This window comes from Phyllobates terribilis, unplaced genomic scaffold (genome assembly GCF_046119375.1).
Source record: "Phyllobates terribilis strain yellow unplaced genomic scaffold, ASM4611937v1 Scaffold_5__5_contigs__length_657084704, whole genome shotgun sequence".
Taxonomy (NCBI): Eukaryota; Metazoa; Chordata; class Amphibia; order Anura; family Dendrobatidae; genus Phyllobates; species Phyllobates terribilis.
Window position 1 is genome coordinate 633388283 of NW_027362765.1, and position 27436 is coordinate 633415718.

General features: G+C 44.2%; 1 protein-coding gene across 2 annotated transcripts; it reads left to right on the forward strand.

Annotated features, from left to right (window-relative positions):
• Positions 1-6633: 6633 nt before the first annotated feature.
• NUDT8 (nudix hydrolase 8) lies at positions 6634-27435 on the forward strand. Of its 2 annotated transcripts, none has more exons than XM_073686157.1 (5): positions 6634-7026; positions 10134-10381; positions 10742-10874; positions 22027-22104; positions 27150-27435. In XM_073686157.1, the coding sequence occupies exons 2-5, from the start codon at positions 10140-10142 to the stop codon at positions 27369-27371; spliced, it is 675 nt and encodes a 224-aa protein (XP_073542258.1). In that variant the 5' UTR covers positions 6634-7026; positions 10134-10139; the 3' UTR covers positions 27372-27435. The 2 variants fall into 2 exon arrangements, with proteins under 2 accessions (XP_073542258.1, XP_073542259.1); XM_073686158.1 differs by having other exon boundaries at positions 6634-6706.
• Position 27436: the final 1 nt, after the last annotated feature.

Sequence of the window (27436 nt, forward strand, 5' to 3'; positions counted from 1 at the left end):
TGCACAAAGGAGAAAGTAGCGATCCTGCTGCTGGGTTTTTGCCCTTTTACGGCCCCCTCCACATCTCCTGGTGTACTGGCCTGTCTCCTGGTATCTGCTCCATGCTCTGGACACTGTGCTGACAGACACAGCTACCCTTCTTGCCACAGCTCGCATTGATGTGCCATCCTAGATGAGCTGCACTACCTGAGCAACTTCTGTGGGTTGTACTGTAGACACCGCCTCATGCTACTGTACCTCTAGGGGTGGGAACAATGACAAAATGCAAACATGACCAAAACAACAGCCAAAACAGGATGAGAACAGAGAAATGGTCTGTGGTCACCACCTGCAGAAACACTGCTTTATAGGGGGTATCTTGCTAATTGCCTATCATTTCTACCAGTTGTCTGTTCCATTTACACAACAGCAGGAGAAATTGATTCACAATCAGTGTAGCTTCATAACTGGACAGGTAGATTTTACAGAAGTGTGATTGACTTGGAGTTACATTGTGTTGTTTAAGTGTTCTCTTTATTTTTTGAGCAGTGTATAATGCACAGCCCATAGTGCTCCCCATAGCAAAATGCATCCTCATAGTCCTCCATTCAGTATAATGCATCCCATAGTCCTCCATATAAAATAATGCACCCCCATATTCCTCCATATAGTATAATGCACTCTCCATAATCATCCATATAATATTATGCACCCTCAATAGTCCTCCATATAGTGTAATGTACTCCCCATAGTCCTCCATATTAGTATAATGCACAGACCATAGTCCTCCATATAGTATAATGCACTCCCCATAGTCCTCCATATAATATAATGCACTCTCCATAATCATCCATATAATATAATGCACCCTCCATAGTCCTCCATATAATTTAATGCATAGCCCTTAGTTCTCCATACAGTACACGGCATGCACATTTTTCCCTTATGTACAGAACTATATATAACATAGCGCTGTACAGGTGCATCTCACTAAATTAGAATATCATCAAAAAGTTAATTTATTTCAGTTCTTCAATACAAAACGTGAAACACATACAGTTATATGAAAAAGTTTGGGCACCCCTATTAATCTTAAGCTTAACGTTTTATAAAAATTGGTGTTTTTGCAACAGCTATTTCAGTTTGATATATGTAATAACTGTTGGACACAGTAATGTTTCTGCCTTGAAATGAGGTTTATTGTACTAACAGAAAATGTGCAATCTGCATTCAAACAAAATTTGACAGGTGCATAAGTATGGGCACCCTTATCATTTTCTTGTTTTAAATACTCCTACCTACTTTTTACTGACTTACTAAAGCACTTGTTTTGGTTTTGTAACCTCATTGAGCTTTGAACTTCATAGCCAGGTGTATGCAATCATGAGAAAAGCTACTTAAAGTGGCCACTTGCAAGTTGTTCTCCTGTTTGAATCTCCTCTGAAGAGTGGCATCATGGGCTCCTCAAAACAACTGTCAAATAATCTGAAAACAAAGATTATTCAACAGGGGAAGGATACAAAAAGCTGTCTCAGAGATTTAACCTGTCAGTTTCCACTGTGAGGAACATAGTAAGGAAATGGAAGAACACAGGGACAGTTCTTGTTAAGGCCAGAAGTGGCAGGCCAAGAAAAACATCAGAAAGGCAGAGAAGAAGAATGGTGAGATCAGTCAAGGACAATCCTCAGACCACCTCCAGAGAGCTGCAGCATCAACTTGCTGCAGATGGTGTCACTGTGCATCGGTCAACTATACAACGCACTTTGCACAAGGAGAAGCTGTATGGGAGAGTGATGCGAAAGAAGCCGTTTCTGCAAGCACGCCACAAACAGACTCGGCTGAGGTATGCAAAAGCACATTTGGAGAAGCCAATTTCTTTTTGGAAGAAGGTCCTGTGGACTGATGAAACCAAGATTGAGTTGTTTGGTCATACAAAAAGGCGTTATGCATGGCGGCAAAAAAACACAGCATTCCAAGAAAAACACTTGCTACCCACAGTAAAATTTGGTGGAGGTTCCATCATGCTTTGGGGCTGTGTGGCCAATGCTGGAACCGGGAATCTTGTTAAAGTTGAGGGACGCATGGATTCCACTCAGTATCAGCAGATTCTTGACAATAATGTTCAAGAATCAGTGACAAAGTTGAAGTTACGCAGGGGATGGATCTTTCAGCAAGACAATGATCCAAAACACCTCTCCAAATCTACTCAGGCATTCATGCAGAGGAACAATTACAATGTTCTGGAATGGCCATCCCAGTTCCCAGACCTGAATATCATTGAACATCTGTGGGATCATTTGAAGAGGGCTGTCCATGCTCAGCGACCATCAAACTTAACTGAACTGGAATTGTTTTGTAAAGAGGAATGGTCAAAAATACCTTCATCCAGGATCCAGGAAATCATTAAAAGCTACAGGAAGCGACTAGAGGCTGTTATTTTTGCAAAAGGAGGATCTACTAAATATTAATGTCACTTTTCTGATGAGGTGCCCATACTTATGCACCTGTCAAATTTTGTTTGAATGCAGATTGCACATTTTCTGTTAGTACAATAAACCTCATTTCAAGGCAGAAACATTACTGTGTCCAACAGTTATTACATATATCAAACTGAAATAGCTCTTGCAAAAACACCATTTTTTATAAAACATTAAGCTTAAGATTAATAGGGGTGCCCAAACTTTTTCATATGACTGTATTATACAGAGTCATTACACACAGTGTGATCTATTTCAAGTGTTTATTTCTGTTAATGTTGATGATTATGTCTTACAGCCAATGAAAACACAAAAGTCATTATCTCAGTAAATTAGAATACTTTATAACAACAGCTTGAAAAATGTTTTTAAAATCCGAAATGTTGGCCTACTGAAATGTATGTTCAGTAAATGCCCTCAATACCTGGTCGGGGCTCCTTTTGCATCAATTACTGCATCAATGCGGCAATGTGGCATGGAGGCGATCAGCCTGTGGCACTGCTGAGGTGTTATGGAAGCCCAGGTTGCTTTGATAGCAGCCCTCAGCTCGTCTGCATTGTTGGGTCTGGTCTCTCTCATCTTCCTCTTGACAATACCCCATAGATTCTCTATGGGGTTAAGGTCAGGCGAGTTTGCTGGCCAATCAAGCACAGTGATACTGTTGCTTGTAAACCAGGTATTGGTACTTTTGGCAGTGTGGCAGGTGCCAAGTCCTGCTCGAGAATGAAATTTCCATCTCCAAAAAGCTTGTCGGCAGAGAGAAGCATGAAGTGCTCTAAAATTTCCTGGTAGATGGCTGCGCTGACTTTGGTCTTAATAAAACACAGTGGACCTACACCAGCAGATGACATGGCTCCCCAAACCATCACTGATTGTGGAGACTTCACACTAGACCTCAAGCAGCTTGGATTGTGGCCTCTCCACTCTTCCTCCAGACTCTGGGACCTTGATTTCCAAATGAAATGCAAAATTTACTTTTGCATTTACTTAGTGTTAATTACTGCCTTCTGGACATCTGTCAAGTCAGCAGTCTTCCCCATAATTGTGGAACCTACTGAATCAGACTAAGGGACCTTTTTAAACGCTCAGGAAGCCTTTGCAGGTGTTTTTTGCATTTTCATTTACTGAGATAATGACTTTTGTGTTTTCATTGGCTGTAATCCATAATCATCAACATTAACAGAAATAAACACTTGAAATCGATCACTCTGTTTGTAATGACTCTATATAATATAATTTCACTTTTTGTATTGAAGAACGGAAATAAATTAACTTTTTGATGATATTCTAATTTAGTGAGATGCACCTGTACATAATAGAGCAGGGGTGGGAGATTAATTTTCAGAAGGGGCCACATGAGAGATGTGACTATTCTGGAGGCCGAACCAATAGGCTGAAATTAATTCTGCTTAATAATAACATTTTAATTAAAATTAATTTTTATATTAATTGTATGACTTAATATTGAGCAGAATTAACTATGCTGACACCCTCATATATAAAATATGCGCTCCCACATAGACCCCTTGATCAACAACCAAAGCAATCAACCTATGGAGCCATTAGACTGTACATGTAAACCATAGCAAAAAAAAAACTAAAAAATTCTCTCTTTAATTATTTTAAAAACGTAATACATAAAGACATTAGTGATGAGCGAACAAGCTCTAATACCGTGTTATCCCTGCAAGCTCGGGTGTTACCCGAGTATCTTCTCGTGCTCAGATAATATGTTCGAGTCCCTGCGGCTGTTAGGCAATCTTCTCATGTGTTGCGGCTGTTAGGCAATCTTCTCATGTGTTGCGGCTTTCTAACACCAAAACATGAAGTCGCAGGAATTCGAAAATATTATCAGAGCACAAGATACTCCGATAACACCCGAGCATGCAGGGATAACAAGACATACATACACACATATTTGCACATCAAAACAGTGATTTAAAAAAAGAGCAGAAACGAGGGGAGATGGGGACTAGTTTTGCCCTTCACAATTCCCTTCCTGACAGCGGAGGTTGGCCCCCTAAGTTTGTAAAAGCATGGTGCCCCCGCTCCTCGTCAACTGCCCCTATGTTGCCCGACCACTACTCTAACTGACCAGGCCTCCTCTATAGTTGATCAGATAATATATAATGAACACACAACTATAATATAAAGCTACAACCGTCCCTCTGTCCGAAGCCTCTACAGACTGCGCATGTATGACGCGCCTGCGCAGTCTGGCTCCAGACAGAAGACTGCATCCAGCTGTTACAGGTAAGAGGAGTGTATGGTGCCGGAGATCACGGTATGTGTAGGTACTGAACGCATACCGCGAGCTCCGGCGCCATAAGGACATACTTACCTGACCGGGCGGAGCGTTGCAGCAGCGCCTCTGTTCTGGGCGGAGGCGGAATGCGGCGTCGGAATCGGCGCATGTGCACAGCGCGCTATCCGGCGCCATTTTACTGAAGACACATTTGCAGTGTGTCTTCATCAAAATGGCGTTGGACAGAGCGGTATGGGCACGTGCGTACTCCGGCGCCGCACTCCTCCCCCGGCCTTCGGCAGAACGGAACGCAGCGCTGGAGCACAGGGAAGAAAGGTGAGTAAAAGTGGGTTTTTTTTGTGTGCAGCGTCATGGGGATGAGGGGCCATACATACCAGGGTTGGGGATGAGGAGGTACCATGCATACCAGGAATGGGGATAAAAGGGGTACCATGCATACCAGGATAAGGATGAGGAGTGCCATACATACCAGGATTGGGGATGAGGGGTGCCATGCATACTAGGATAGGGGATGAGGGGTGCCATGCATACCAGAATTGGGGATGAGGGGTGCCATGCATACTAGGATAGGGATGAGGGGTGCCATGCATACTAGGATTGGGGATGAGGGGTGCCATGCATACCAGGATAGGGGATGAGGGGTGCCATGCATACCAGGATTGGGGATGAGGGGTGCCATGCATGCCAGGATTGGGGATGAGGGGTGCCATGCAAACCAGGATTCTGGATGAGGGGTGCCATGCATACCAGGATTGGGGATGAGGGGTGCCATACATACAATGATAGTGGATTTCTATACGGCCGTCTGATTCTGCCCATAAGACTGAATATGGTGACAGGAATTTTGTAATTTTTCCTTTTTTTTGCAGACGAGTTGTTGCTTTATAACTTATTACCATATAATGTATTGAATAATAGGGAAAAAAATTCAAGTGAGGTGAAAAACCACAGTTCGGACATTTTTCCGTTGGTCAGTCTGAGGGCTGTTTTTTTGCGCCGAGCCGTGTTTTTTCTTGGGCCACTTAGGACTTTTGATTGCTTTTGTTGCATTGCTTTAGGGTATGGGCCCACGATGCAGAAATGAAGCAGAAAATTTCTGCGTTTCTTCATGTTCTTGGCAGTCAAAAACGCTTGCGGATTTTACAAGCGTTTTTACATGCGGATTTGTCTTGCGTTTTTCTAGTGCATTGGGACCTCAAATCCGCAGGCAGAAACGCACAAATAATGGACATGCTGCGATTTTTGCAGAAAATTCTGCAGCATGGGCACAGAACGTGCAGATTTTCATTGGGGATCATGGGGCACGGATTACCAAGCGTTTTTAAAGCTTTTCCGCTGCGGAAATTCCGCATAGTGTGCACGCAGCCTTATGGTGCCTGTGATTTTGGCATTTTGACTTGATTTTGACGGCGTTCACCGCATGTTATATGTTGATGGATGGCACTTTTTCATTTAATAACACGGAAATGAAATAAAGCAGCTGTCCAGTACCGAGCTATTGATGGCCTCCGGCTCTCCCAGGCTGACATCACAGAGACCATGACATTTGGTGAAGCAAAGACTGCAATAAACGAACATGTTTCCATAATGCTCTATAGCAATATAAGGTTTTAGCTTTTTCACATTTTGGACAAGAGACATATTGTTGTGTGTGAAATAATAGGGTCACACTGGACAAACTAGGAAAAGTGCTTTATTATCGTGAACACTTTGCTGTCAGCGCCTTGCATCTCACCATAGCAACGCTAACTAATTGACGCATGCGTACATCATCTATTTTAAGTATGCCTCAGCATTTTAATTCCGCATGCGCAGAGACATTCGAGTCTATTCCTGCATCCACAGCGCCTTCAAGCGTTCGTATTTTGAACTGACTGGCGTAAGAGTAATAGTGATCCCGGAAGCTTTCCAGTGTGGGCGGAAACAAGTGTCGGCCATCTTTGATGTTGGCAAGGGTGCACCGAAAGTTCTGTACAAGGACGGAGTAGGTGTCATTTCAGCCCAATATCTATCTTGCCGACAAGTGGAGGCGGATTTCTGCTAGTAGTGAGGGCTGTGCGGGTGACACGGGCTGAGAGGCGGATAGCACCTTGTGGACAGGACTTGACAGCTTCCGATCATTTTGTGATTGGAGAAGTTGGACGTTGTTCAGACTCCAATGACCCTTTCCCTGGTTTAAAGGCGTTTTCTGAGAACTCACGGCTTAAAGGGGTTATATGCCACATCTGTATCTGCCTAGTAGAACAATGTCAGGTTACCGAGAATAGCATCGCCACCATTGCAGCTGTGGAAACGCCATAGGAGGTGAGCAGCATTGCCTGTACTTTCTATGGGGCACTGACGTAATGAAGGGGTTGTCCAGTAGTCACCCACCCCTGTAAGCTGGTCCGTACACACTATAGCTGACGGCACGGGCACATCATGGCTTCCAGCATCGGATCATCTCAGTGGTACTGATGCGTACACTTGTTCTGTGCGCTCCTGGCTACTGCTGATAGCCTGCAGTGGTGGCCGGTAACCTAGGCAACAAGCACAAATTAAAAATCCATTCTTGAGAATTCTTGTAATTTGTATTTACATGCACTTTGTAATTGTATTCTTGTATGATGTTGAGAATCCCCTTTGAGTATGTTCACATGATACACATGCCACATGTGGCCATGCAGGAGCAGGGGAGAGGAAAAGATTTAGAGGGAACCTGTCACCAGAAAAAACTCTAACCCGCAAATATGGGGTTAATCTGCAGGATAATAGCGTTATTATGCTGCCCAGTGCCTGCACGCAGCCTGAGGCTCCGGGGAGAAAATGAGCTGTATTCCCTTCAGTCACCGCACTGTATATAGAGCAACGTCTGTAACCGCACCCCCGCCCTTACTGACAGCCCAATGCGGAGGGAGTGTCAGTCATCTGGTGAAAGCGGCTGCTCTATGTACGGAGTGGTGTCTGAAAATTCATTTCCTCCCCATAACATTCATTAGGTTAGTAGCTCTGTTACCTGCAGATTAACCCCATAGCTGCAGGTTAATAGCGTTTTTGCTGGTGACTGGTTCCCTTTAAAAAGAACCTGTCAGGCTATTCATGCTAACCAAACCGAGTAGCATGAAAAGAGCCTGGCTGCACCATTGTATCCACATATATTAGTCCAGGAAAAGCTCCGCAGCTTCAGAGAAAGTGTATACTAAAGATCCCCAGCGCTGCTGCAGGTGATTGACAGGCGTCTCCCTATGTACACCTGAAGGAGAGACCTGTCAATCACTTGCTGTGGCGCTGGGAAGAGCCAGCTGGGGAGGATAGCCCCAGACCAGATCTTTAAAGCATATTTTCTCTGAAACGCCGGAGCTTTTCATAGACTAATATACCTGGCCACAATCCATGCTGTCTGCGGTTCACCTGCTCCCATGTCCAGGGGCTGGCCAAGCTGAGGGTACACCACTGCCCCTCTGGATTTGCTCCCGAGTTTCCTCTGCAGCTAATTCCTCACTAAATTGTGCCATTTTTTTGTCCTGGAGATATTCTCGATTTGCTGCGGTAGTCACCTTTTGCATTCCATAGTGTAAAATCCCGCACATGCAGTATGTAGATGGGAATGAATGAAATGCATCCGAAAAACCCCCGATTATAATCAGTTTTATCAGCGTGGCGTCAGTTTTTCTCAGACGCGGAGAGAAAAAAAAGGTTCCTCCATTCTGTCAGTCGGTGAAGATCAGACCACACTCAGGTGTCATCTATCGGTCCGATTTGTTTCATGGACCTATAAACTTGCATTGCCCATTTTGATCCAACATTCCAATCAAATTCGAATGTCTCTGATTTTTTTCGGACGTGTGCACAAGAGCTATCCATGAAAACCATGGATAGCACTCATCTGAGAATATCGGTCGTATGCACTAGCCCTTATACACCGGAGATTTTACTGCATGTTCAAAGTTTGTGCACGTGCCCCTAGAGTTCGTGTTATAGGACCGAGTCCCACAGGACTTTTTTTTACATTGACTTCCCACAAAAGATTAGATTAACCCTCAACTGTGAATAATCTCAAATATGATAGCCCAACCTAGTTTTGTAATCCGTTAAACAGGTTGCACCAATTTGTGAAGTCCTTCCCTATCCAGCTTAGTGTGAGGTTTGGATCTCTGGCACTCCCCCAGAGAATGAATGCAGTGGGGCCATTCAGATGGGGCTCAGGACCAGTCAGACTCCAAAAGATTCTCAATCACTAGGATAGGGGACAACTCCCCAACTTGGTACAACCTCTTCAATTATCTGCTCTGTACTCACCCCATGTCCGCCATTCTTATACACTTGTGCCCAACATGGTATACATTCAGTAGTGTCTTCTTCGACTAGTGCGTATTTTTGCTGCAGTCTGACCATCTACACCTCTTTTAATGCATCCTGTAATATTATTTGTCCTGGCAGCAGCTTCCTGGCACTAGTCATATCACTAAAGTTAAAGGAGTTGTCCCTTCTTAGAAATCTAAGGCATAGTCACAGGGTTCTAGAGGCTTAAAGTTGGTGGGGATTGGTTCATCGAACACATCGGTAATGTGTGGCTGCTGGATGGGAGAAATAAGAACTTCTTCTTAAGGTCTTCTGTAGATTAGCCAGCTTGGTACACCACCACCTTTGCAGCATGACACACATGTGATGCCACGCCAGGCCGGCTAATCACATAAGAGCCTCAGATACCATCACATAAGAGGCGATTCTCAGGCTTCCCTCCTGTGGCCCAATTAGGGTATGCACCCAAACATAGCTCCTGTAAGTGAGAAAACTAGATGAGCTCGGAGCCTGCAGTGACTGAGTGCAGTTTGGATATTATCAGTGCTTGACTTGACAATAAGGCAGAAGAGAACAACATTTTTATTCCAAAGTTATATCTTTTTCTGGAAGCCGTGACAGCCGCAAGAGCTGACATTATTGCCCTTCTCCATTCTAATCTGTAAGTTATCAACTTTGTAGAAGGTGTAATGGAGGCCTTGTTGCTTGTCTTTGAGCTCCACCATTAAAGGGCTAGTCTCATCAACATAAATAGTCAAAGTTGCAAAGTGCTTGCAAGTCTCCTAAGCAAGGAGTGCAGCACTTACAAGGTCTTTCAAATAGAACTTATAAGCGCTGCTCTGAAGTCAGCCGGATCACTGGATCTGGACAGCTTTTGTGCCACTACTGCTCTCTGCCTCTGCTTGCTGCCTGGGAGAGCGCACAGTTCGGGCTATCGGTGCAACCATGATGCTTGTATGAACTGTCAATCATCAGAAGCGTACGGTCCCTGGCAAGCAGTGCAAAAGAAGTTGCTAAAAATCCTTTAATTGGATTAGTTAGGTAGAGGACAATTCTTATAGATTGCACTCATAGATACAGCGAGAACATTTCTATTGATGATGTATATACTTGTCACTATTTTCTTATAGGAACCAATGTTTCTGCGTCCAGCCCTCTTGAGCCGTAGTCTCTGCACTAAGGATTTACAGCTACTTCCCAATGAAGTCTTGACCGCTGAAACAGAGCAGCGGTGCCGACAGATACTGGGCAAGAACGCCCTGCCTCAGAAGGTGTCAGCGGGGGTCCTGGTGACGTTATGCACATCTCAGGGTGCTCCTGCCTTTCTGTACACCCTGAGATCATCTAAGCTTAAAGGGAGACATAAGGGAGATGTAAGGTAGGTGGCCCAGCTGCTTTACTCTCCTTCTACGCTGTCGGGACCTAGAATAACAATGTTTCTGAGACTCAACCAATCTGAAGCCATTTCTTGTCAGTTGCTTTAGTAATGGGCTCCTTTGTTACCACCCACCATTCTTGTGGAGGAAAATGGATGTCTCCTAACCAGCTGGATCAATTGTAATCTCTTGATGTGCTCTTGGAGTATAGGTGTTTATGATTTTTTTTAGTGTTTTTCTCCATAAAATTTTAGAAACCATGTAAAACCTGCTTAAATGTCACAAAATAATAACTCGTCACATGTATGCCATTTTTACATGATGCGTGGATGCCCTTCTCTATATCCTGTATTGGTTTCCAGCTTTCCAGGTGGCAAGTTCGATTCATCAGATGAAGATGCGATCGGCACAGCACTAAGGGAAGCACAGGAGGAACTCGGAATAACACTGTCTCGTAGCACAGTCTGGGGCCCAATGAAACCAATCACAGACTGGGTAAGAAAAGGAACAATGGGAGGCACAGGCACACACGAAAAGAAAGAGTATGTTTGTTCAGCCCACCTCCCATGAAATTCCCTCCCAGGATATTGGATCCACAAATGGTGCAAAGACAAAAGGAACTCTGGGTTCAAATTGGATACTATTGAATATAGTTCAGTTGGAAAGGGGAGGTAGTCCTGCACTCAAACTTCCAAATTATCGTAAAAAAAATTATATTTTATTGTTTATTTAAGTCCATTTAAAAATTCACACAGTTTAAAACAACACATCCTGGCAAAAATAAATGTGAAATCGCCTACGCGTTTCGAACAAAAACATGTGAACAGTTCTTAGTCAGTTGTTCAAACATGATGGTTTGAAACAGGGCTGTGGAGTCAGAGTCGTGGAGTCGGAGTCGTGGAGTCGGAGTTGGTATAAAATGGACCGACTCCAACTCCTAAAATATATAATAAATTTGGTACAGTGGTTCAATGCAGTTTGTGGGGAATATTTTTTCATAAGAATTTGGGAAAGTTATGAAATGTCCTATAAATGTCTGTCCTATTCCTGATCTAAGGGTCTAGGCTTTTAGCTGAGATGAATCTGTGCAATAGTAAAGTTATCACTTAAACATGAGCCTTGTATGAGGGCGTCGGAGTCGTGGAGTCGGAGTCGGTGGCATGGAAATTGAGGAGTCGGAGTCGGAGGTTTGGCTTACCGACTCCACAGCCCTGGTTTGAAACACGTAGGAGATTCTCATTTATTTTTGACAGGATGTCCTGATTTTAACTGTGTATATTAAAAGACTCATAAAATATTTTTTTTTATGATAATTTGGAAGTTTGAGTGCAGGACTACCCATCTTTACTATGGATCTATTTGTGTGTAACAGACTCACACGACTTGAATTTGATTCTGTTCAATTGGTAATTGTGTGACTGCATCAAGAACTTAGAAACTGTTCTGTCACAAAATGCTATCTAAAATATCCCCAGCAGTCCTGGATGTTATTGTTGTAGAGCAGTCAACCCTCCAGATATTGGTATACACTGGCTATATTTCTCTATATTTCCATTAAACACTGTTAGCAGCGTCATTCCAGATGAACAATATGGGGCATGAAGGGAGGGCAGGATGAGATACATCTCTTAGCCTGGGTTCCAACTGCCGTATTGAAAGATGGGCCAGTTTCCACAGTTGGCTCCATTTGCTTACATACATTGCATGGATTATTCTAAACGGATCAGAGTAGTACATGCTGCTATTTTTTTTTCCACATGGACAATCGGCCTGAGTATGGCATCTGGAATGGTTTCCCCTTTTCAAGTACATTTTATAGTATAATGAATGGTGTCATTCAAAACAACTGTTCCAAAAAAAAAAAAAATCCAGCTTTGTCGATGGAAAAATAAAAAAAAGTTATGGCTCTTGAAAGAAGGGGCGGAAAAAAGAAGATTTTGGGTTCTCACCATAAAATCTCTCTTTCTCTGAGCCTTCATTGGGGGACACAGGAAACCATGGGTGTATACTGCTGCCACTAGGAGGCTGACACTATGCAATAAAAAAAGTTAGTGCTTCCTCAGTAGTATACACCCACCAACCGGAGCCAAACCGATCAGTTAGTATGAAAGCAGTAGGAGAAGCAACCTGAAATAGGTCACGGATTGGACCAATAGAAACATTAAGAAAAGGGCGGGTGCTGTGTCCCCCAATGAAGGCTCCGAGAAAGAGATTTTACAGTAAGAACCCAATCCTAATGGAGCCTTGACAGGGGAGGCACTCCAGGAGGGCCTTGGCCCAGATGAAGAGAGCTGGAAGACAGTGATGGAGATCTGACCTATGTCAATATGTGCCCAGAATCTTAGAGTGAATTGTGATTCGAAGGCAAATATGACGACTCTCTAGACGCAAACAGGGAAGCATCCGAAGAAACTGTTCTCGACAGAAGGAACGCAGAAACACACTTGACCAGTTATAATATATCCAAGAAACCGATAGGAGGAGAACGGAACGAGGATGACGAAAAAAAGGGAAACAAATAACGCTTTAGGAGTGTTGTGGACCCACCCAAGGCACATGGGAGGCCGCCAGAGAATTAGTAAGCGTGGGCACCCAACAGGAACTCGATCAATGAAAAAGGAAAACATTTTTTCTTTTTTTGTAAAAAGTTAGAAACCTGCCGCTAGGGAGTTGAGTGAACAAACTAAACTCAAGCTCTGAGAAACAGGAGAAAGAAGAAGGGGAGAATAAGAGAGTTTTCCTAGATAGACTGTAACCCACCGTAATCAGAGGAAACAGAGTTTGGATGTTGAGTTTCACGAGAAGACCGTGAAAAACAGGATATAGTAAGATTGACGTAGTAAAGATGGTGGATTTAGAAGAAAACGGATATACAAGTTTCCACATTAAACTGGCCTCCGCCAAAGCTGACCAGGATAGCGATACATCTTACTAGGAAAGAGCATCCTGGCTTCAGCCATGGAAGGGAAAAAGTGAGGATACCTACCACTCAGGGTTCCAGATGAAGGAGGTTTAATTAACGTACGGGCGATCCAGAGCTGTGTAACCCTGGATTAAAGTTCCTAACAGAGAAGAAAGGGGAAGTCAGTCATCACAAAATTTTCTCGGTCAAAGGATCCTCTGCGGAAAGAAGAGGGTAGAAACCCGCCAGTAGGCCAAGACTAAAATTAAGCCCAGACGAAAGAACATAACGGAAAGGAAGACAGATATTGAGTTCCTAGAAGGGGATTAGAGAACCCTTCTGAAAAGAGGGCTGCGCATGTGGATTGACACAGCATGCTCTAAAAACTAGACACTGTATGACACAGTCTGTTTTGATATAATGGGCAATTATGACCTAATGAAGGTTGAACCAGAGTGGAATGGTGCTCAGAGAAAATTTCAAAACATACAGCATGTAGAAAAAAGGGGGAAGCCCTGGACCAAATGTGTGATCCTTGTAAGGACACAGAAGAGGCTAAGTTGAAGGTAACTCCATGGGCTGGCAGAGAATCGGGAGTCTCTGCGGTCCAGAAGAGATGCACTGAAGCAGATTCAAGCTCACTGGGCTCAGAAAGTCCGTAGGATCTATGGAATGAGCCATCTGAAGAGCGTAGGAAAGCAGCACATCAGTACCTGAGCCGTAGACCGAGAAATGACAGATAGGAAAGGTCCTACACTGAACCAGAAGATAATTAGAGGGGAAAAACCTGAGTGGCTAGAGCAAGCCACGCAAACCTGGGAAGGAGACCTAACAACTCCATGGGGAGTTGACCATGGAAAAGCCTGAACCTAGAACCCAAGTGCTGAAGAACTATAGTGGAGAGTCAAGAGCCAGAAAAAAAACTAGATAGCGAAAGGGGATGATGTTGATGAGGACTCTAGTCGTTATGATGACAACTGAACCAGCGTAAAGAAACAATTACCAATAACCTGAGGCCTCCTGGGAAGCTCTTGAATGATTTGGGCCCGGTTATGAAAACAGGAATCGATAACCTGAGGCGAGTTGGTTAGCTCTTGACCGACCTAGACCATCTTGGACAGGAAGGAGCAAGGATCCTTGCATGTGCAACTGCGTACCCTGACTTGAGCCACAACACGACAGATAATTGCAATGAAGATCGAGAATGTCGTCAGCTGTAAAGGAGAACCAACAATGGCAATATCGCCAGCGATGTCCGATCAATCGGAGGAGGGACCCCGGAGAAACGCCTGGTGCAGGTAACTGAAAGGTAGAGAAGACTCAGTGACCCAATCAGCTGGGCACAGGTGCTGATCCTGTATACCACAGGATCAGATTTAACCAGAGACTCTGTAAGGAGAAATGATTTATCTGAGAGAAACAGCGTTGGAACTGAATCATAACGTAATCACCGGAAGGGAGAAAAACAGAATTATGACTCTAAATATAGAGAAAGGATATAATTCTTGCCAAAGTAGGGTCTCGTTTTCGTGATGTTCAGAAATCGGATCCATTGTCGAAGGGGCTACCATAATCTTGGCTGTAGTCTGCTAAGATCCAGGTGTTAACCAATCTCTGTAAGAAAAAGAGGGGTAAGTACCATCAAACGACTGATGTGATGAAAACACTCTAGACCCTTTGGACCACACTACGAACAACCATGGGGATCATGATAGATGTAGGATTCGCCAGATGGTTCTGGCTTGCTGGCTAGCGGTATAGGTCATTTTGATCATTGTTTTGATGGTTTATGTAGTACAAGATACAAGGCGAGTTTGACTTACCAGACTACTGCAAAGCACTTACACTGCTGCTCCGATGAGCCATGTGGTATGTGGAGGATGGCTTGTTTGACTCACTGGGGAGTGAACAGGAAATGTGGAACGCTGCTGCAATGCACCATGTAGTACGTTGTGGATGGTGCGTCTGACAAAACGTGGACCATTGCTGCAATCAACAGCGGGCACATGATAGCTGGTGTGTCAGACTCACTGGATAGTATACAGGAAACTTGGCCCGCTGCTGCAATCAACCATGTGGTAGATGGTGCATCTGACTCACTGGATAGTGGACAGGAAACGTGGGCCGCTGCTGCAATCGACCATTTGGTATATGGTAGATGGTGCCTCTCACTCACTCACTGGATAGTGGACAGGAAACGTGGGCCGCTGCTGCAATCGAACATTTGGTATATGGTAGATGGTGCGCCTGACTCACTGGATAGTGGATAGAAAACGTGGACAGTAAGAAGACTATCCTGGTACGTGACCCCCTTGTGTGGGTAGAAGACAGTCTAGGGATAGTTGTGTGTGTGTGTGTGGTTCCAGACCTCAATACAGTTAGGGACCCCACACAACTACAGAGCAGCTGTACTTCCCACCCTGTCCGGTGAGAAGGGGAAGAAGATGACGCTGAGGAGAGGGAAGAGGTGGAGTTCCCGCTCATCAGAAACACGCACAGGATTCCCGCGCGTCTGGTGAGCTAGGCGCACTGTGGTTGGCTGACGACAGTGGGCGGGGAGAGTATGCGGAGAGTTACTGATTGGAAGAAAAGCCGGGGGGGGGGGGGGGTTGTCCCATGCTGGAGCAGCCCCAGAATGGAGCTGGGGACTACATTTTTTTAAAACCTGGCCACTGGGGAGAGGCAGGGCAGCGCGTGAGGGGGTGGGACCAAGCGCTGCAGCAAGGCCACATAGAAAACCGGGGCCTAGATTAGGGAGGAAGGCCGGCTGAGGGAGCGAGAGCGGCGCGGGGGGTGACAGAACGGCACTGGCAGGGAGACACAGAACCTATAAATAATCCCTGCATTCCATGGGGCCCCTATACTGCATCGGGGGAGCTGAAGAGGGACTGAAGAAGGAGGAAGTAACTTGGTGATGTGAGTCCGGCTCATTCTTCTCATGTGCGAGGATGGCATCAGGAGCCCCCGTGGAGGAGATGGGGGGGGGGGGGTCACTGGCAGGGAACGGCATCCTCCTTCCCGCATTGCCATGGTCCCAGGAGGTGCAGAAGATGGTATCGACACAGGTGGATTAAGAGTAACCAGGGCCCCTGACAGAAATAGCGGTGCGCTTAGCACGGCACGCACATTTTTCCCTTATGTACAGAACTATATACAACATAGAGCTATACATAAAAGAGCAGGGGTGGGAGATTAATTTTCACAAGGGGCCACATGAGAGACGTGACTATTGTGGAGGCCAAACTAATAGACTGAAATTAATTCTGCTCAATATTAACATATTATAATTATTTTATATATTAATTGTATGACTTAATATTAAGCAGAATTAAGTATGCCCATATATATGCCCATATATAAAATATGAGCCCCCACATAGACCCCTCGATCAACAACCAAAGCAATCAACCTATGGGGCCATTATACATGTAAACCATAAAAAAATACCCTAAAAAAATTCTCTCTTTATTTTAAAAACGTAATACATAAAGACATTAGTGATGAGTGAACATGCTCTGATACAGTGTTATCCCTGCAAGCTCTGGTGTTATCCGAGTATTTGTCGTACTTGGATAATATGTTCGAGTCCCTGCGGCTGTTAGGCAATCTTCTCATGTGTTGCGGCTGTTAGGCAATCTTCTCATGTGTTGCGGCTGTTAGGCAATCTTCTCATGTGTTGCGGCTGTTAGGCAATCTTCTCATGTGTTGCGGCTTTCTAACACCAAAACATGAAGTCGCAGGAATTCAAAAATATTATCAAAGCACAAGATACTCCGATAACACCCGAGCATGCAGGGATAACAAGACATACATACACACATATTTGCACATCAAAACAATGATTTAAAAAAAAAAAAAGAGCAGAAATGAGGGGAGTTGTGGACTCGTTTTGCCCTTCACAATTCCCTTCCTGACAGCAGAGGTTGGCCCCCTAAGTTTGTAACGTTATGGCGCCCCCACTCCTCGTCAACTGCCCCTATGTTGCCCGACCACTACTCTATCTGACCAGGCATCCTCCTCAATAGCTGATCAGATAATACATAATGAACACACACATATATACCCACACACAATATAGATACATGATGTCCTTTCTATGGATATGAACTATCCTATATACGTTGTAAGGCAGCGCTAGTCATCATACTGGGGGATACTCGCTGCACCGGATCAATTAAAGCACACCAGCCAACTCAGTGGCTCGCCGACATATTACATATAATGTCCAGGAGCCTTTCAAGTGGCAGACAGGCCCACTTGGCTCCAATTACAGCCCCCCAGCAAAGTCACTTATAGAAATGTCCACATCAAGCAGTGTTTTACCTTTGCCGGGTTTTAGCTGCTTCAGACTTGTTCTGTCACCACTGTGGCTTTACGGCTTCCCAGATGGGGGTCTCCAGCCCTCGTTCCTTCAAAGGCTACTGGTATGTGGTCTCACCTCACATCCAGCCTTTGCATTCCAGGACTCTTGCCTTCCAAGCCTCTGGCCCTCCAAGGCTACTGGGATCACTTACACCTAAGGATCCAGCCTCCGCCTTTCAGGCTTCACCAGGCTTCAATAGGCCTCACACTCTAGCGGTGTCCCACACGGGAACAGGCCTCCCGCCTTATACACCCTGTCTCAAAACTACCAGGGTTTTTATATCTTCCAACGCACACAGGACCTGTGCTGATGTTAGTCATGTGATCAGTCACCTGAGGGGGAGGTACATGGTCAGCCAAAACACATCCTGGACCATTACAGTAATGCCGAACGCCGCTGCATTACAACGTATAGACAGACAGAATGAGCACCTGCATAGCCCCCAATATACAGTATGAGCCCCTACATAGCTACCTAGATACAGTAAGAGACCCCACATAGCCCCATAGATACAGTATGAGCGCCCACATAACTCCCTTTATGAATGCGCACAGCCCCCTACATACAATGATACCATACAGTCCCCCTATATACAGTATGAGCCCCCACATATCCCTATACATACAATGAGTCCACACACAGCCCCCAATATACAATGAGCCCCTATATAGCTTCCTATATACAGTATGAGCCTGCACATAGCTCTGTATGTACAGTATGAATCCCCATATAGCAACACGGCAATTTAACCTGGGGCTGAAGCAGACATCACAGGAGACTTGCAAAATACCCCCCCACACACACACACACACTCTCTGCAAAATACACACACTCACACTGCCCCACGCATACAATATGCAGACATGCGCCCACACACGGTACGCACATGCGCACACACACACGTATACATGGTATGCAGACATACACACGCGCAGACATGCACAAACAGTACACAGATATGCACACATACAATACGCAGACACACACATACACGAACATATACACAGATACATACTGGCATACGTACATATACATATTTGATGACAAATTCACAAAAACACATAAATAGACAAATATATACACAGCCATACACACTGACATACATACAGTGGTGGCCAAAAGTATTGGCACCCCTGCAATTCTGTCAGATAATACTCAGTTTCTTCCTGAAAATGATTGCAATCACAAATTCTTTGGAATTATCTTCATTTAATTTGTCTTCAATGAAAAAACACAAAAAGAATTGTCCTAAAGCCAAATTGGATACAATTCCACACCAAACCTAAAAAAGGGGTGGACAAAAGTATTGGCACTGTTTGAAAAATCATGTGATGCTTCTCGAATTCGTGTAATTAACAGCACCTGTAACTTACCTGTGGCACCTAACAGGTGTTGGCAATAACTAAATCACACTTGCAGCCAGTTAACATGCATTAAAGTTGACTCAACCTCTGTCCTGTGTCCTTGTGTGTACCACATTGAGCATGGAGAAAAGAAAGACCAAATAACTGTCTGAGGACTTGAGAAACCAAATTGTGAGGAAGCATGAGCAATCTCAAGGCTATAAGTCCATCTCCAAAGACCTGAATGTTCCTGTGTCTTCCGTGCGCAGTGTCATCAAGAAGTTTAAAGCCCATGGCCCTGTGGCTAACCTCCCGAGATGTGGACAGAAAAGAAAAATTGACGAGAGATTTCAACACAAGATTGTGCAAATGGTGGATAAAGAACCTCGACTAACATCCAAACAAGTTCAAGCTGCCCTGCAGTCCGAGGGTACAACAGTGTCAACCCGTACTATCCGTCGGCATCTGAATGAAAAGGGACTGTATGGTAGGATACCCAGGAAGACCCCACTTCTTACCCCGAGACATAAAAAAGCCAGGCTGGAGTTTGCCAAAACTTACCTGAGAAAGCCTAAAACGTTTTGGAAGAACGTTCTCTGGTCAGATGAGACAAAAGTTGAGCTTTTTGGCAAAAAGCATCAACATAGAGTGTACAGGAAAAAAAAAGAGGCATTCAAAGAAAAGAACACCTTCCCTACAGTCAAACATGGCGGAGGTTCCCTGATGTTTTGGGGTTGATTTGCTGCCTCTGGCACTGGACTGCTTGACCGTGTGCATGGCATTATGAAGTCTGAAGACTACCAACAAATTTTGCAGCATAATGTAGGGCCCAGTGTGAGAAAGCTGGGTCTCCCTCAGGTCATGGGTCTTCCAGCAGGACAATGACCCAAAACACACTTCCAAAAGCACTATAAAATGGTTTGAGAGAAAGCACTGGAGACTTCTAAAGGTGGCCAGCAATGAGTCCAGACCAGAATCCCATAGAACACCTGTGGAGAGATCTCAAAATGGCAGTTTGGAGAAGGCACCCTTCAAATATCAGGGACCTGGAGCAGTTTGCCAAAGAAGAATGGTCTACAATTCCAGCAGAGCATTGTAAGAAACTCATTGATGGTTACCGGAAGCGGTTGTTTGCAGTTATTTTGGCTAAAGGTTGTGCAACCAAGTAATAGGCTGAGGGTGCCAATACTTTTGTCTGGCCCATTTTTTGGAGTTTTGTGTGAAATGATCAATGATTTGATTTTTGCTTCATTCTCTTTTGTGTTTTTTCCTTGCAAGCAAATTAAATGAAGATAATACCAAAGAATTTGTGATTGCAATCATTTTCAGCAAGAAACTGAGTATTATCTGACAGAATTGCAGGGGTGCCAATACTTTTGGCTACCACTGTAGATATACACATCATAAATGCAGACACACATCAGACATGGTTGCGCGCAGTGCACTGTGCGGCTGTGTCGGCTAGTAATGACGTGGCCGGGTCGGCTCTGCGACTTTAATTTTGCTTGTGTTCACACACACTGCCAATCTGCAAAATGTATGTACACACACACACAAAATGCTCCTCTGCAAAACACACACACACACACGTGTGAAAAATATAAACATCTATACACACACACACACTGCCCCTCTGAAACACACACACACACACTGCCCCTCTGAATAAAGCAGCCCCCGATCCCCACACAGTGCCTCTAGCAAAACTTGTCAATACTGTGCCCCCTTTCACCTTGATACATGTAGTGTTTGGCTCCTACTGCAGCCCTTACCAGTGCTCGCGCTCAGCGCGCTGTCTCTGCTCCTCTGCGGGCCCGGCAGACGCAGCAGTGTGATGACATCATGCGTGCCATAGGTTCCCCACCACTGCCATATAGCCTCCTATATACAGTATGAGCCCGCACATAGCTCCATATATACATTATGAATCCCCATATAGCCTCATATATACAGTACGAGCCCGCACATAGCTCCCTATATACATTATGAATCCCCATATAGCCTCATATATACAGTATGAGCACGCACATGGCTCCCTATATACTGTATGAATCTCCATATAGCCTCCTATATACAGTATGAGCCCGCACATAGCTCCCTATAGACACAGTATGAATCCCCATATAGCCTCCTATATACAGTATGAGCCCGCACATAGCTCCCTGCAGCCCCCAACCCCACAGGATAACATTAATCTGTAGCCCCCACCCCCAGGATAATCTACTATGCAGCCACTAGCAGCCCCCAGGGTAACATATCCTGCAGCCCCCAGGGTAAAATGACGTGGCCGCGTAGATTGCGCTGCGTGTTCGCGTCTGCTATATTGTCATGCGGGCGTTGCACAAAACATAATGAGGACAATCTGGCCATGGGCCCTGGGCGATTGCCCTCATTATAATCCGCTTATGGGTATCGACCCCTAAAAAGGGGAGGTAAGCTCACAGCTGTGACCACTGTCTTCCTCCTGGCCTGCTCCAAGGAGGGGGCTGGGGTGGGGAATGGGCAAGGACCGGCCACCGGAAATCATCCTGAAGCACCGTGAGGTGACAGGGGATAAAGGTCCTGCCAGCGGGTTAGAGAGTGGGCGACACCACATTGCTCCCTCGGTCACACCTGTGCGGGAAAACAGGGTGAGACGTTACACCCTGTTACCCTGGGAAGGAAAAATCTGGAAGAAAAAGGAAAAAGATTAATAAGAACACAACCAGGTACCTAAAAGGGATAAGACGGATCTGGGATCAGATCCAGGTCTGCTTCCTACAGACACTAAGCTTAAACTGATCGGCTTGGCTCCGGTTGGTGGGTGTATACTACTGAGGAGGAGCTAACGTTCTTATTGCATAGTGTCAGCAGCATATGCCCATGGTTTCACCCAATGAGGTGATAAAGTAAATGTGCAAAAAAAAAAAATGCAATCACATGGTCCAGAAGGGACTAACATAGGGAATCCATTAAAGAGCGTTGTATACTTGTATCACATGGGATGTTTTGCACTCCACTGCTGCCTCACCTATTAAGTTTCTCCTTCTGTACTTACAGACAGGCATGGTCATAGTGCCAGTCTTAGCTAACATAGGATGTCTGGAAGATCTGTCAGCAAACCCCAATCCAGAAGAGGTTAGTACCGCACCATTACAATCTTATTTGTATATTTTGTGGTGGTTTAGCAATCATACTAATGTTCATTGTTATGTGGCAATTTAGTAAAAACTGCACTAGTATGGTTATAGAGACAGAATTACATGTAAAGGAGGCATGAGGAATCTAGTTAGTTGAATGGGTAATGCACTCTAGTAACAGAGTACTTCACAGAGGGTGCAAGGGGACAGGAGCAGAAAACACAAGGGTGGTAGAAAGAACAGACCAGCAAGAGGTTATGGACTGATCTTTGGTTTTGGCTTAGGCTAGGTCCAGACTGCATCTCTGCCCATTGTCAGGAGGGATAACAAGGTATCCCTACACCACAAGGGCCTATTGTAGAGAAACATATATGACACATGGTACACGTTTCTTTGCAAGTAAGAGAAAGGGATCAGCACTTCTAAATGAAGCAAGCTTAGGAATATATGAGTTACATGTGCATATACAATTATGCCCAGAAATATGTGGACAGTGACACAAGTTTTGGCATTTTAGCTGTTTACCAAAACATATCCAAAATACAGTTATATAATCAATATGGGCTTTAGGCCACGTTCACACGATCAGTATTTGGTCCGTATTATACATCAGTATTTGTAAACTAAAATCAGGAGTGAAACAATCAGAGGAAAAGTATAACAGAGACACATCACCATTTCTGAAGTAAAATAGTGACCGAATACAGAAAGTGTGAACATAGCCTAAAGTGCAGTCTCTCCGCTTTAATTTGAGGGAATTCACATCTAAATTGGAGTAAGTGTTTAGGAATTACAGCTCTTTAATATCTAACTGCCTCTTTTTAAAGGGACCAAAAGTAATTGGACAATTATCTCAAAAAAGCTCTTTAAAAGGGCTATTCCCTCATTAATTCATCATAAATTAAGTAGGTAAAAGGTCTGGAACTGATTCCAGGTGTGATATTTGCATTTGGAAGCTGTTGCTGTGAATCTACAACATGTGGTCGAAGGAGCTCTTAATGGAAGAGAAACAGATCATCATAAGGCTGAAAAAAAGAAGCTATCCATCAGAGAGATAGCAGAAATGTTAGGAGTGGCAAAATCAACAGTTTGGGACATTCTCCAAAAAAAAAAAAAAAGAAGATCGCCTGACTGTCCACAGAAAACAACAGTGGTGGATGTTCACAGTTTCCTTTCCAGGGTGAAGAAAGAAAGGCCCCTTCATAACATCCACCCAAGTGAAGAACACTCTCCAGCAAGTAGGTTTTTCAGTATTTAAGTGTACCATAAAGAGAAGACTTCATGAGGGCAAATACAGAGGGCTCACCACAAGGTGCAAACCATTAAACATCCTTAAAAATAGGCCAGATTCGACTTTGCCAAAAAACATCTAAAAAAAGCCTGCCCAGTTCCAGAAAGTCATTCTTTTCACAGAGGAAACTAAGATAAACCTGTTCCAGAATGATGAGAAAGTAAGAAGAAAGCATGGAAGGCTTGGAACAGCTCATGATCCAAAGTACACCACATCCTCTGTAAAACATGGTAAAGGCAGTAAATGGCACGGGCATGCATGGCTTCCAATGTCAGTGGGTCACTAGTGTTTATAGATGATGTGACTGAAGAGAGGTGCAGACAGGTGAATTCTGAAGTGTACAGGGCTATACGTTCTGCTCAGATTCAACCAAATGCAGAAAGGTTGATTGGACGGCGCTTCACAGTACAGATGGACAATGACCCAAAGCATACTGCAAGAGTAACCCAGGAGTTTAAGGCAAAGAAGTGGAATATTCTGCAATGGCCGAGTCAATCACCAGATCTCACCCCATCGAGTAGCATTTCACATGCTTAAATCAAAACTTAAGGCAGAAAGACCCACAAACAGGCAACAACTGAAGTCAGCTGCAGTAAAAGCCTGGTAAAGCACCACAAAGGAGGAAAACCAGCGTTTGGTGACATCCGTGGCTTCCAGACTTCAGACAGTCATTGCCTGCAAACGATTCTCTACAAAATATGAATAATGCTCATTTACCGTAAATGTTAATTTGTCCAATTACTTTTGAGCCCCTGAAATGAGGAGGCTTTGTAGAAAAATGGTGGCAATTCCTAAATGTTTCACAGGATACTTTTGATCAACCCCTTTAATTAAACCTGAAAACCTATAATTCAATTGCATCTCACTTGTTTAATTCTAAATAAAAAATAGTGGCATGCAGAGCCCAAATCATGAAGATTCGGACACATACATCTCACTAAATTAAAATATCATCAAAAGTTAATTTATTTGAATTCTTCAATACAAAAAGTGTAATGACTCCATATAATATGAGTTTCAAACAGAGTGATCTATTTCAAAGTGTTTATTTCGGTTAATGTTGATGATTATGGCTTACAGCCAATGAAAATACAAAAGTCATTATCTCAGTATATTAGAATAATTAACAAAAAACACCTGCAAAGGCTTCCTGAGCGTTTAAAAAGGTCCCTTAGTCTGTTTCAGTAGGCTCCGCAATCATGGGGAGGACTGCTGACTTGACATAGTGTCAATGACTGCCTTCTGGACATAAGTAAATGCAAAGTAAATTTTGCATTTCATTTGGAAATCAAGGTCCCAGAGTCTGGAGGAAGAGTGGAGAGGCCACAATCCAAGCTGCTTGAGGTCTAATGTGAAGTTTCCACAATCAGTGATGGTTTGGGGAGCCATGTCATCTGCTGGTGTAGGTCCACTGTGTTTTATTAAGACCAAAGTCAGCGCAGCCATCTACCAGGAAATTTTAGAGCACTTCATGCTTCCCTCTGAGACAAGCTTTTTGGAGATGGAAATTTCATTCTCCAGCAGGACTTGGCCCCTGTCCACACTGCCAAAAGTACCAATACCTGGTTTACAAACCAGGGCTGTGGAGTCAGTAAGCCAAACCTCCAACTCTGACTCCTCATTTTCCATGACTCCGACTCCCTCATACACGGCTCATGTGTAAGTGATAAATTTACAGCACAGATTCTTCTCAGCTAAAAGTCTAGACCCTTAGATCAGGAATAGTACAGACATTTATAGGACATTTCATTACTTTCCCAAATTCTTATGGAAAAATATTCCCCACAAACTGTATTGAACCACTGTACCCAATTTATTATATATTTTAGGAGTTGGTCCATTTTATACCGACTCCAATTCCACCAAAATGGGCACCGACTCCACAGCCGTGTAATAAAAACAACAGTATCACTGTGCTTGATTGGCCAGCAAACTCGCCTGACCTTAACCCCATAGAGAATCCATGGGGTATTGTCAAGAGGAAGATGAGAGAGACCAGACCCAACAATGCAGATGAGCTGAGGGCTATCAAAGCACCCTGGGCTTCCATAACACCTCAGCAGTGCCACAAGCTGATCGCTTCCATGCCACATTGCCGCATTTATTTATTTTACTCACTTATATAGCACCATTAATTCCACAGCACTTCACAGACAATATCCACACTGTCCACATCGGGGCTCAGAATCTACATTCCCTATCAGTTTGTCTTTGGAGTGTGGGAGGAAGCCGGAGTACCCGGAGGAAATCCTCGCAAACACAGGGAGAACATACAAACTCCTTGCAGATGTCCTTGATGGGATTTGAACCCAGGACCCCAGCGCTGCAAGGCTGCAGTGCTAACCACTGAGCCACCGTGCTGCCCATGTTGATGCAGTAATTGATGGAAAAGGAGCCCTGACCAAGTATTGAGGGCATTTACTGACCATACATTTCAGTAGGCCAATATTTTGGATTTTAAAAACATTTTTCAAACTGTTATAAAGTATTCTAATTTACTGAGATAATGACTTTTGTGTTTTCATTGGCTGTAAGCCATAATCATCAACATTAACAGAAATAAACACGTGAAATAGATCACTGTTTGCAATGACTCTATATAATATAGGAGTTTCACTTTTTGTATTGAAGAACTGAAATAAATTAACTTTTTGATGATATTCTAATTTAGTGAGATGCACCTGTATTTATTGACCTAACTGTACCTTCAGCTATTTTAATTCGGAGTCAGCTCTATCGCAGCCACAGACGGTGCTGAACAGGTCCAAGAGAATTCCAAATAGCAAAGATTAGAAAAAACTGTGGCTAAAACACTACCTTGTAAATTACCGGACTGAAGATCCAGAAGGTAAAAGGCTGTTTCTCACTGTCGAGCTCTTCATCCAGGCTCCCCCTGGAAGGTTGGCTGATGTGCTTGCCAGCATGAAACAGCTGTCGCTTTTTCGTTCTGTACCTTCGGTCCGGAAATTAATACAGGATTGTTTTTAGCCACAGGGTGAGTGCCACATTTTTTGCTATTTAGAAGTTTCTTTGCAGTGCTCTTCTGCATAGTAAAACAATGTGTTGTACTTTCATATACAATTAAACAATATGTAGATGGAGGCCGAAAGAATACTCTTTTGGCCTCTGTTGAATCGTCGCCTATGATGTTACAGTATACATCAGGAAAAGCTCCGCACCTATACAGTGAGCTAGGTGCACGGACGCAGTATACTCCAAACATTGAAGGGGCTGTTCGGTACAAATTGATAAGTCTGCAATCACTCTGTGTAACTACAGACTTATGATCCCCCCAGCGCATGCACTGTGCGCTGCAGAGATTCACCGGTTTCTAAGACAGGACCGGAAGGTATATATGTATTATACATACTCCCGGCCAGTGGGCGCAGCCTCACTCCATACATTTGTATTGATCCAAGGCCGTGTACCCAACTACAGACGTGGCCATCTAGTGGGCTTGACAAACTCGAGGGCGCGGCCTCATTCCATACAAGTGTATGGAGAGAGGCCATGTCCACTGGCCGGGGGTATGTATAACTCATACATACCCTCCGGTCCCAGGTCTGAAAGCGGCAAATCGCTGCAGAGCACAGTGCGTGCGCCGAGGGGATTCATAAGTCTGCAATCACACAGAGTGACTGCAGACTTATCAGTTTGGACCGGACAACCCCCTTTAACTCTGCACCGAAGAAGAATTTCACCAACATTGTATTCTTAACCCAAGAATTCATGATTTTCCATTTGGTTCTTAGGTGGAATCACTCCTCACACTTCCACTCTCACTTGCCTGTACAAGCTCCATTCGTGGTTACACATGTTTCCGTCAGCGGGGGCGCTATGCTTATACTCTACCAGTCTTCCAGCTCCCAGGATACAAAGTATGGGGGCTTACAGCAATGATGACAGACTCTGCTCTTTCCCTGCTGTTCCCAGGCTTGTATCACAGCGTCCTCAGTGGCTCTCGAAGTCGGTGACCAAGTCTTTATTTTTTTTTTTTTTAATGCTGCTAACAACCCAAGAAATAAAACATTAATGTAAG

Excerpts from the sequence above, each read along its gene's own strand:
- NUDT8 (XM_073686157.1), top strand. The coding sequence starts at position 10,140 with ATGTTTCTGCGTCCAGCCCTCTTGAGCCGTAGTCTCTGCACTAAGGAT. Across the intron at positions 10,382-10,741 it reads AGACATAAGGGAGATGTAAG|CTTTCCAGGTGGCAAGTTCG; the intron begins GTAGGTGGCCCA and ends ATTGGTTTCCAG. Across the intron at positions 22,105-27,149 it reads CAAACCCCAATCCAGAAGAG|GTGGAATCACTCCTCACACT; the intron begins GTTAGTACCGCA and ends TTTGGTTCTTAG.